This window comes from Ictalurus punctatus, chromosome 14, assembly GCF_001660625.3.
Source record: "Ictalurus punctatus breed USDA103 chromosome 14, Coco_2.0, whole genome shotgun sequence".
Classification (NCBI taxonomy): domain Eukaryota; kingdom Metazoa; phylum Chordata; class Actinopteri; order Siluriformes; family Ictaluridae; genus Ictalurus; species Ictalurus punctatus.
The window spans coordinates 4540086-4552585 of NC_030429.2; the positions used below are offsets into that span (position 1 = coordinate 4540086).

Consider the following 12500-nt stretch of genomic DNA (forward strand, 5'->3'; position numbering starts at 1 on the left):
AAATGTAATTACTGAGCACTGGAGTCTGTGTTAGTGCTTCTCTCTCGGTTCTGTCTAAAAGAGTGTGTTTTATTCCCTGTTCTGTGCTTAACTCGCAGGTGTATAGCGTGTGTGAGCAGACCGTGGGCGTGTCAGTGGAACACTGCCGATCACACGTGCTCGGATATGAATGATGCTGAAACAGGGCCCAATATTATCAAACACAGACAGGTGCGAAAAACGACCAAACCTCATTTACTCATTTATCTCGTAACTGTTAGCTCTCAGACAGAGATTTATTGCTGTGTATTGAATGATCTGATTGTGTCACAGTGCCAAGATGTAATTATAAATGTTAGAGATACGCATGCATAATGAAATGTAATAGATTAGGAAAGTGGATTTCTGGCTTGCCATGGAACCTCAAAGGAAATACATGAATCATTTGGATTTTATACATACATACATACATACATACATACTGTACATACACACATACATACATACTGTACATACATACATACAGGATATACATGCATACATAGAGGATATACATATATAAATACTGTATGTACATACATACAGGACATACATGCATACAGGATATACATACATAAATACTATACGTACATACAGGATGTACATACATACTGTACATACACACATACATACAGGATATACATACTGTACATACATACAGGACATACATACAGGATATACTTTCATACTGTACATACATACATGATATACATAAATACTGTACGTACATACATACATACAGGACAAACATACATACATACATACATACATACATACAGGACAAACATACATACATACAGGATATACATACATAAATACTGTAAGTACGTACATACTGGACATGCATACAGGACATACTTACATACATACATACATTCAGGATATACATACAATGCATACATTCGTACAGGACATACATAAATGGTAAACTCACACCGATGGTAGCAGAGCTGCCATGTAAGGCGATAACTTGCCATCGGGAGCAACTTGGGGTTCAGTGTCTTGCCCAAGGACACTTCGACATGTCAAGTCATGTGGGCCAGGAATCGCACCGCCAACCCTACGATTAGTGGACAACCCGCTCTACCACCTGAACCACAGTCACCCAGTATACATACATGCAGGATATACATACAGGACATACATACATGCAGGACATACAGGATATACATACAGGATGTACATGCATACATATAGGATATACATACATACAAGATATACATACATACATACATTATATATATATATATATATATAAACACACATATATACATACATACATACATACATTCAGGATATACATACATACATACAAGATATACATTATAGACCGCAATGTTTTGAAATACTTTGTTTAGGTTGTTTACATAGCCATACAGGAGATTGAAAATGCACCAGAATTAAGCCATGTGTGTGTTTTGTCTTTCAGACAAAGAAATGTCCTCGGTTTGAAAACCCAGATCCCATCCTGATTCCAGTAGGATATAAGACTCGCATCAGTTTTGAAGGAGTAAATCTGGAGCCCTACAAAGTGAGCTGTGACCTCTAGATATTCTTGTTTATGACAAACGCCTATATGTAATATCCCACTTTAAAATGAACACTCATACCCCTGCACGTTCATGCCATTATCTAATCACCCAATCATACGGCAGCATCGCCATGCTTAAAATCATGCTGTTACAGGTCCAGCGCTTCGGTTTTAAAATGTTCACGTCGAAGTTTTCAGAACGACGGAATAGAATGTGATCTTTGACCGTGGCCTGGTTGCTGGTGCACGATGAGCTGGTTGGAATGTTTCAGAAACCGCTGAGCTCCTGAGATATTCACTGAAAAACACCCACTGAATGTCAGTTCTGTGGGCGGAAACACCTTGCTGATGTGAGAGGGGTGAGATGAGAACAGACTGGTTCAAGCCGACAGGAAGGCTACAGTAACTCGAATAACTACTATTTACAAACACGCTGAGCAGGAAAGCATCTCAGACTTCACGATAAGCAAGTCATTCAAGAATTAAATCTTTAATACGACTTAATAAAACAGTCTAACGGCAAAACACAAAGCTTGGTTAACGAACTGAGCTTACAAACATTTAACAAACGTTTACTATGAATTAATTTTCATTCACCGGAACGTTGTGGACTTTTCAGTGCCGTTAGCAGTATACATGTTCAGTCCGAACGAGTCTTTAATGTTGTGAGTAACGTTATGACAATATAACTTTTCATTCTCTCCACCTCTGCTTTCTGTACAATGAGCGTAAATATGTATATACAGTACACTCACTGTCCACTTTATTAGGCACACCTGTGCACCTGTTTATTCATGCAGTTATCCAATCATGTGTCAGAAGCACAGTGCAATAGATCACGCAGATACACGTCGAGAGCTTCGGTTAACGTTCACATCAAAAATCCGAGTGGGGGAAAAGGAGACTGCGGGGTGGGGAAAATACCAGGAGATCAGCAGTTTATGAAATACTCAAACCAGCCCATCCGGTACCATCAAAAGAGATAGAAATCACGATCCCCCCTCCCCCTCCCCCATTCTGTTGTTTGATGTGAACAGTAACCGAAACTCTCGACCTGTTTATGTGCAATAAATGAATTGGACATGGATAAAAATGGACTTATAGTTAGACCCGGTCGTCTTTGGTAGGGATGGGTTTAATGAAGCCGAAAGATCGAACCGCACTTTCTACTTCCCCTTTGCAAATGGGCTACCGTAAAACATCACGCATACACACACACACACACACACACACACGTAATCTGAGGAGTAGATGACGTGACTGCAGTGCAGGAGAGCACAGCAAACAAGCAGCGTTTGAAATCATTGTCCAGTTCTGAGTGCCATCAGCATCATTTCTAAAGCGTTAGATTTTTGATGCTTCGTCGTAGGCCTGTTTAAGGCTTTCGTAGTCGGATTTTTTTTTTTCTTCCCCCCCCCCTCACTCTTTCAAACGAAAACCGAAATTAGCTATTTCTTCTCCCCGAAATATTCCGGTGGCATCTCCAGTAAATACAGTTTAAACATATTTATTTATTTGTTTGTTTGTTTGTTTGTTTGTTTATTTGCTTATTTATTTCACATTCGCAAGAAACTTTAAAAAAAAAAAAAAAAAAAATGTAAAAAGTACCGTGACAGAAAGCGAGAGTGCGGCATCGGGGCATCTTTCAAGCGGAGAGCGCGAAGCACCTGCGGAGCTGTCAATCATTCCGGATTCACATGTCAATTGGCTCTTCTGATGTTTTTATTAGGAGGGGGAACAACAACAACAAAAAAAAAGACGACTGCTCTTTTGGAATATTTGAAAATGCTTAGCTCTTACTCAAAATGTGTAAAGGTCTGAAACGTGCATTTAAATATTTATTTTTTTTGTATTTTTTTTTCTGCTCTCCCGTAACAGCACCACTCCTCCTTCCCCACCAGCCCCAAACACACACACACACACACACACACACACACACACACACAGGCAGTTGGAATGCCTCAGTCTTAGAGGTAGAATTCTTTGCAAACCCTTACAAAGTCATTCTGACTAATCACCTTTATCCCATGATGAAAACATTTCTACCTTGGTAGGAGTGGTCTCTTCCATAATGACTCCGCCCCCATCCCCTGAATGGTTCAATGAGGATGAATATAATGTGAATTATATGCTATGGCCTTCACAGTCCCCTGATCTCAACCCTACTGAACTCCTATGACAGACCATCCAGCATCATTCTTGCACGGCACTTCGTTATTGCTTCTGTCATTGACTACGTTTACATGGACAGCAGTGATCTAATTATTGACCTTACTCTGAGTAAGACAATATTGTGTCATCACGTCCGACGTTCCCTCCAGAATTTCACGTATCGACATACAGTTGGTCTTCGTTATGGGACCGTATGCAGTTTTGGGTGTTTTTATTTTTAATTTTACGAACGCTTCAAGTGCGGTTAATTATTTGTCACGCCGTACGTGCAAATAGATGACCGCTTGAAGCCGTGGGCTGCGTCCCAAACCGCGTGCTTACCTACATGTATTTCTCCGACTATATAGCAGGTAAGTACGCGGTTTGGGACGCGGCCGTGCCCTCTTGTTTGCCGTCAAACGGTCGAGCGCCGCCGTGTGTGTACGTGTCCTGTCGCAAAATGCGGTGAAAACTCCCACACGACGTTAATTAAGGTGTGTACATGCCTGTAACGCACTTCGATAATGCGATTAAATTAAGATGTGTATTCCCCACGTCTTAATTCCATTCGTGTTTACTTCGAGTGTGACTTTAGTCGGATTAAGGTCATCAATAATCTCTGTGTACATGCGAGTTTCTTAATCAGAGTATCGTCTTAATCGGGTTCATATCGGATTATCGTCGTCCGTGTAAACGTACTCGGTGTCGAGGACTGTTAAAATTCATCAGGGCAATATTAGCTTTACGGTACAGGTGTGAAAAGACCTCCAGGAATACTCTCACACACCGCACACAGCTACTCCTCATACAGTATTAATGCAGTAATTCCTGTGAACTGTTGATGTTGCAGGGCAGGGAGTTCACCATCGGTACAGACTTAATGAAACAGTTTGAAGACGATGTGAAAACTGAAGAAGGTCCATTTTTCTCTTTCAGTGGATACATGGTGAGTAAAACGGATATCGCATGCTGATCTCTCTCTCTCACTCTCTCTCTCTCTCTCTCTCACACACGCTCTTGTAATTACATTATTAAATGCCTCCCCCCCACACACACACATTATCAGAATATGCCTCTGCATATGTAGGCAATACGGTTGAAGTAAACCTTTGATTGATTGTTCTGGTCATTAGTATTCTAGCTGGCTGTCACTTAGGTCCTCTACTCCAGGGATATCATTATTCTGTCAGAGCGGCTCTACTCCGTTTGACCCACTGCAGCTCTGAATATATTATGATTCTCTTAACTCAAACTGAAGTTTGAATTATTATTATTAGTAGTAGTAGTATTGCCAAAAGTTCCACAGTTTTGCCACTTCAAACCTAGTCCAGCGGCCAAAACCTGAACGGTCTCTTTTTTTTATTATTTTTTTCTTTTTTTTTTCTTTTTCTTTTTCTTTCCTAAAAGAACTCGTGAAATAGTCTGTCATTATATAATAACTCAGAGAATGACAAACATTGATTTTGAAATTTTCAAACAGCGGAAGAAAGTACTTTCCAGCACACACACACACACACACACACACACACACACACACACACACACACACACAAAAACCCCGATACAAATAAGAACGTCTTTCTCTGAATTCTAGTTTGTTCTCTTAAAAAAAAAAAAAAAAAAAAAAAAAAAAAAAAAAACGAAACATACCTTATGTTGCAAAATGATTTGCCGCAAAGAACGATATCCATCAACATGGATGAAACCAGAGAACCCCGGGGATCCTGTAATGATCGACTGCGTCGTGACTTCTATTAAAGTCTCCATGAAATCCAAATGGACGTTTGGTGGCTTTTCATACGAATATGTCGGATTTAAGGTCATCGATAAGCTAGTGCGCGCCAAAACAATGATAACATTTCAAATTTAGATGAGATATGCATTCAAAATCTACAATCTCTCTCAACCACCAATACGGAGCAAGAATTCTGATGATGTCATTCTGCACTTTAGCTTCTCATCACGTTTTCCGTCCAATCGGACGCTCTCTAGAAACTGAAGTGTCCCGCTCCCGACGTTCTAAATATCCATGGTACTAACTGTCAAGTATGGGTTTAGCCTGGGCTGTGAGGTTAGCGAAACGCTATTGGCTGTTTAAAAAGGGGGAGGAGACACTCGATATGTCCCGCCCTGACTCCCCGTTTCAGTGGAAACTACGCCAATACATCGACTTTCAAGGCACTTCATGGTATGGGGACTTTAGGTACCAGGGTATTATAGAACAGAACCTGGTTGCTTCCGACAGGAAGTTAGAACAAGATAATGAGCTCAGACGTCCTCGAAATCCATCTTAATCTCTGTGTTTAAACCCGAGTGAAAGCTGCGATTTGCTTTTGAAGAGGGACATGCACAAAGCTAACAGTATGAAAGAGGTCGAGGTGCTATGCGTGGAGAAACGGTCGAAGAGCCTTTGCGAGTGCCTTGTTAGTGGTGTTAGATGTTTCGAGGAACAGGGTCAGTGGACGTTTTATCACATTAGCAAATGAGCCAAGCTTTCGGAGATCGTCCGGAGATCGCAAGTTCGAAACCTGGTGATGCCACAGCCATCAGTTGCTGGGAGTCCAAGAGAGCAGACTTGGCCGTGGTGTCTGGGTGGGAGGGGCATACTAGTTCTCGCCTGTCAATCACAGCGGCACAAGCCCATCATGGCCTTTTTATAGCGCCTTCTTCCAGCGAGAAGGCGATTCAATCCCGAATCGGCCCAAATACAGTGAACCAAACAAGTCATGTGTTTTGGGGTTGCGGACGATGTTTTTTTTTGTAAAAACCTGAGCCGTCCCATAGCCGATGTATTATTATTATTATTATTATTATTATTATTATTATTATTATTCACGTTTGGGTTTGTTTAATTATGTGCTCTCAATCTTAAACCGTTATACTGATCCGGACTCAGAAACGAAGGACACGTCGTAGTCAGTCGTAGTAAAAGCATGACTCCTGCATCATTGCGCCCCCTGTCGGTTAAAGCGGAGCTTATTTCGCAGCACCTCATCAAATGACTCTCTGACTTTCAACGTCTCCGAGTGTGGCAGGGAAGCGGCATGTAGCAGCACACCACGAGAACAGGCCTGGAGCATCGATTCTCTTCAGCTCTGTTTGACTTGCTGCCAGATGCACTCCCAGGGAGAGGGGGAGTCTGTGAAAAGCCTACAGATAAATATTTATTAAAAAAAAAAAAGTAGACTGTTCAAGTGTGACTATATAGTGACACACAGCCCTGAAAATGAAAGATTATCCACCGATCAGCCATAACATTAAAACCACCTGCCGAACATTGTGTAGGTCCACCTTGTGCCACCCAATCAGCTCTGACCCGTCGAGGCATGGACTCCACAAGACCTCTGAAGGTGTGCTGTGGTATCTGGTGCTGAGATGTTTGCAGCAGAACCTTTAAGTCCTGTTTGGTAGGTACTATCCACTGCATACCGGGAACACCCCACAAGACCTGCTGTTTTAGAAACGCTCCGACCCAGTCGTCTAGCCATCAAAATTTGGCTCTTATCAAAGTTGCTCAGATCCTTTCATCAGCTTGCCCATTTTTCCTGCTTCCAACACATCGACTTCAAGAACCGACTGTTCACTCGCTGCCCCCCACTGAGCAGGTGCCACTGTACTACATAATCAATGTTCCTCACATCCACCTGTCAGTGGCTTTAATGTTGTGCTTTAATGATATGCAGTATAAATGAGACTTGTTTTTTAATAGCACGGATGGAATTCTTTCTGCTTTGTGTTGCTTTCTGTAGTTTTCGTATGATAAGGCTCAAGAGACCAGCATCCTGTTCCATATTAAAGACAAGTACACAGAGAAGAAGATTGACAGCACACTAAATGGTGTGTATGTGTATATATATATATATATATATTTATGTATAATTGGTCGTATTCTTGTAAGTGCTGTTGTACGGTAATGAGTAAGATTGTCTGTGTTGTGTATTTTTTTTTCTTTTTCTGTAGTAACGCTGTATAACTGTTCCTTGGGCCGGGAGGACTGCAGTCTGTGTAAGAACACGGATTTTAAGTACAATTGCGTATGGTGTGCTCGGTCACGCTCCTGTGTGTTTCATAAACTGTGTCCCAGCGACGAGGAGCAGGAATGTCCAGACCCTGTGATCTCAGCAGTGAGTTCCACCCCGACACGCTGTACCAATAACATACACGGTATAAATAGTAGATATATAGAGAGTAGCTTTTTTCTTTTTTTTTCTTTTTTAAGGCGTTTTTCAAATAAATATTGTTTTGTCAAACTTTGGTTCCATCTTTCGTCTCATCGGTATTTAATGATATCATAACGGGCAACTTCTAACTGAAAACTGCTCTTTAGTGTAGTTCAGTACAACAACTGTAGCGTTTTTTTGTTTTTGTTTTTGGTCGTGTACCGTATGTAAAGTACGTAGTTAAGTGTAGGATTTATAGTTGTAGGAACTTCTTCTGAACTGTCCTTTTTGTACTCATTTCCTTCTAGATAAGTCCACGCTACGGTCCGCTGCAGGGCGGCATCTCGGTCACCATTAAAGGTTCTAACTTGGGCATTCACAAGGATGATATCAAGAGCATCTCTGTAGCAGGAGTTTCCTGCATCCACCAGGAGGAGAAATACTCCGTTTCGACCAGGTGATGGTTTCACATGCAGTCATGATGCTTCTGCATCAGATATTAAACTATTGTTTCTAAGGGACTGGAGTGTGGAGGTCTTTGGGAGCTCTGGGACGCCACGGCAAACGTAAAGCCAGGCCTATGTGTGTTCGTGTCTAGTAGTAACAACTCGTAAAGTTTCATGGAACTCCCTGTTTTTGCCTCTCGGGTATCTATGCTCTCCTGAACGCTGCGGATTTGTATTCGCTATCCGAGTCTTAGGCCGAGAGGAAAGAAAAGTGGTGGCTGAAAAGATTGAAAGCTGAAGCAGTAATTCTGGCCCTAACCTGTCCTCTAAGCATGGGCTGGGATCTGCTAGCGAGATCCCACACTGAGCTTTTAAGCTCACTTACACTGCTTATGTCCGAGGGTGGTCCGGCTTTGTGTTCGCTTGGCTGCTAACAAGCCTCTCAAGTCCTGAGTTCTGTGAGAGTGTGTGTGTGTGTGAGGGAGAGAGAAAGCTCCAGGCATTATTCAGCAGGGTTTGGCATCAGCGTGGTGCATACACATTCACAGCGCTTTGAGTACGTCTCACCAGGTGGAATCTACTCCACTGAGTTGTATAGTGCAACACTGAGAGTCGGAGCTATTGTTCAGTGCTGGACTTCTGCATCAGGACGCACCGCGCGCACCATCCGTCCGCCTTCGTGCCGAGTGCTTTTAGACATACCACCGAGAAAATACCTATGGAACAAGATGGGGAAAATAACCCCGGAAATTTGCTTCTCGTCTTCTCGCAGCGTCGTGTGTGAAATCGGGAAAGTGCTCCAGCGAGGCCCGCACGAAGGACTCGTGAAGGTGGAGGTCAAAGGAGAGAGGAGAAGCAAGTCCTCGGTCTTCTTTACATACCGGGTAAGGCACAAATCTTACCCAGCATGCATCACGTCACTGATTGAGCAGGTAGTGTTGTTTAACCCTCTACGGCATGCATCATTACATTTACATGAAATAAAATTGAATCAGTTCAAGTAATAAAAAAATAACGTTTTCACAGAACATTTAGGGGCGGTAGGATGGCAATGGTGGAAAGATTCGTATAGTCAAAAATACAATGTATGAGAACGATTTCAGTTACTGCATTTTCCAGACTAAGTTGTATGAGTTTTGTTTTTTCTTGCCACTTAGTAAGCATGTACAGTGGGGGAAATAAGTATTTTTTTGAGTAAATATATTTCCAATGAGGTTATTCACATGAAATTTTCACCAGACATCAGGATTGACTCAAGAAATCTGCACATATAAAGAATTCACAACGTTAAAGTACATAAATAAAGTTATGTGTAATAAAGTGTGAGCAGTGGAGTGCATGGTACCTGCTGCCTCCAAGTGTTTCTGGAGCGCTTTCCGAGTGGTCCTTGGCTCTTGGGCTTCTCTTCGGACTATTCTTCTGACTCCCTGGTCAGAAATCTTGCGAGGAGCTCCTGTGCGTGGCCGGTTGATGACGGCGTGATGTTTCCACTTGCGCATAACGGCCTCAATGTTGCTTACTGGAGGATTCAGAAGTTTTGAAATACGTCCGTATCCGATTCCATCAGTGTGTTTCACAACAATAAGGTTGTGAAGGTCTTGGGAGAGCTCTTTGCTTTTACCCATCATGAGATGTTTCCTGTGTGACACCTTGGTAGCGAAAAGCCTTTTTATAGACCATCAATTTACTAACCCAGCTGATATTAATCTGCACAGATAGGGGGTATAATTACTTACGGATTTCAGCTGGTTCCTCGCCTTGAAGTGCTTTTTCTTAACGTGTTCAACACTTTTTTCCCGTGTCATTCTACTTTATCACACATAACTTCATTTATATACGTTAATGTTGTGAATTCTTTATAGTTCCAGATTTCTTGAGTTAATACTGCAATTGCAAAGTGTCTGCAAAATGTTTTTCCTGCTTTGGATGTGAAAAAATGTCAATGATACTATTAGAGAATAGCAAGGTTTTTCAACGATGAAATTTTACCATTTAACAGAAAACTCAAAATGTACAGTGTACAGTATAAACATGTTGAAATGACCAAAAAAATTCATTAACTCTCCGATAATGTTTCGATTTTTCCTTTTAAGTAATTTTGTGTAAATATTGAAAAATGAATCAAATGTTGAGAGCCCTTCAGTGATGCCCTTTACTATGCCATGTGATTGCCGAAAATCAGCAAACAGCACTTCCTGTATTGTGACACAGCTTTTTTTTTTTTTTTTTTTTTTTTTTTTTAACTAAGCTAAAGCTCCATTTTTCTCCAGTTACACAGTAGTTTTGTGGTATTGCCTATCAAAAAATTGGAGATAAATTGATTGTTGCCATACGGCAACACCATGCAGTAAAGGGTTAAAGAATGGGGAACGCTGTTGTAGAAAAGTAATCAAAGGAAGTAGTAGCAGCATGTCTTGTGCAAGTGTTTTATTCCGATTACAACATTCGCATTAGCCATCGAGTCCTTCATGCATTTTTTAAGATGCATTCGTGAATAAATAATGTACTTTTTATCCATTTCCAGTTACATTTAATATTGCGGAACGTCTGCGAAACAAGTTCATTCTCGTTAACCCTTACGTTATAGCAGCCTTAACAGTCGTTTCTTCACCGGCCTCTCTCCTATATATTTATTTATTTATTTATTTATTTATTTTCCTTTCTTTCTTTCTTTCTCGTGAAGCTCAAAAGGCAAAAAACGAACGCGTTGTCGTGTTCCCCGAGAAACCTTAGCAGGAAGCATACTGACCATTACACAGAGCGCTGACACCGGGGACTCCTTCCAGTTATCCGTGACGTCAACGATCACACGCTTTTAGTAGCAGTTTATTCTTAGGGCGTGTGCGGAGTGCACCACGGTGCAAGTCCCCGCGCGTGTCGTTTGGTATAGAAACGATGACGCGTTCGACCATTTGATTCGGTCCACTACTGTCAGAGCCGCAGTCACAGAGCCTTCCGCCCGATCGGATTCGAGAATGAAACAGCACTGTGTTACTTTCTTAACACGTACACATGATATGACGGCGTGGAATATTCGAGGACACGCCGCTGTAACGTCCGAGCTGACTGTAACACGAACGGACGATCCTCCCCCCCCACCGTGCAAGAAAAACAGTAGACACTGACCCAGTTTGAGCTGCAGGTTGATGTGCGTTGTCCCCACGGCGCAATGTTTATCTGTCAGGTTAGCGGCGCACGCTAATCTTCGTGCATTAGCACATTTTATTGCATCACTATTATAGGGAGTTAACATTGCTCTATCCCTCCCACAGGGCTTTGCACAGGGATCTGTGTTTGCTCAGTGAGCTGACAGCACTGTGTGTGTGTGTGTGTGTGTGAGTGAGTGAGAGAGCGAGAGCGCCTCAGTGTCAGTACAGCCTGGGGAAGATATGAGACCAGAACTCGAGGGAGTTATGATACAGTTATGAGTAGGTGGTAACAGAGTTAATGTCTTTCTCTGCCAGTTTTTTAAGCTACAGCTCACTCAATTAGCCCCCAACTGATCCCCACTCGCAGGATGCACGGGCTCTAAGACTACTTTTAGACGGCAGACTGCAACGTTTCAATCGGCTTAGTTTTGGAAACGTGCACTTTTCTTTGCCTAATCGCATTACCGTGTTGAGAGAAGCTACCTGCTTTTTCAAATGAGCCGAAAAGCGGACGCGTGCGGATGAATATAGATGAGAACCAGGAGAGGAACGGAAACGGTGAAATTGCGTTCCAGAACACAAAAGGGAAAAAACGACACGGCAGACGTCCGCGCCGATGGACACGACGGATAGCTAGATGAGATTTGGCCGCCCTTGAGAGAAAGAGACCCTTAGCCCGCCCGGGATCAGACCCTCCTTTCACATGTCCAGTTATTACAAGTGGCTGTGAATTTAAAAAAAAAAAAAAAAAAAAAAAGTAAAAAGAAGTGAGTGAATGGTGTAACATGTTGCAATACACTGTAATTCCCCCACTATTATTCTCATTATTTTGGCAGGACCCCAAGCCTGAGGTGGTGCAGCCCAGACGCGGTCCCAGAGCGGGAGGAACAATCATCACCATCACCGGCACTGACCTCGATACGGCGTCTAAAGAAGACATTGACATCTCTGTGGGTGGAGTGGCATGCCCAGTGTGAGTGCAGTGTTGCATCATGGGTGATGTAGTTGTGCAGTTGGCTTTATTACTCAGAGAAGCACACTTGCA

The 12500-nt window shown here is 42.3% G+C and overlaps 1 protein-coding gene across 2 annotated transcripts in view; it reads left to right on the forward strand.

Annotated features, from left to right (window-relative positions):
- Positions 1-12500, forward strand: part of plxnb2b (plexin b2b) — a 158550-nt gene that overhangs the window by 118647 nt on the left and 27403 nt on the right. For both annotated transcript variants that reach the window (XM_053685569.1, XM_053685570.1), the window contains 8 exons: positions 99-210; positions 1448-1549; positions 4551-4646; positions 7450-7537; positions 7661-7824; positions 8169-8317; positions 9079-9190; positions 12292-12428. In XM_053685569.1, coding sequence (XP_053541544.1) covers positions 99-210; positions 1448-1549; positions 4551-4646; positions 7450-7537; positions 7661-7824; positions 8169-8317; positions 9079-9190; positions 12292-12428 — 960 coding nt within the window. The remainder of the gene's footprint in view (positions 1-98; positions 211-1447; positions 1550-4550; positions 4647-7449; positions 7538-7660; positions 7825-8168; positions 8318-9078; positions 9191-12291; positions 12429-12500) is intronic.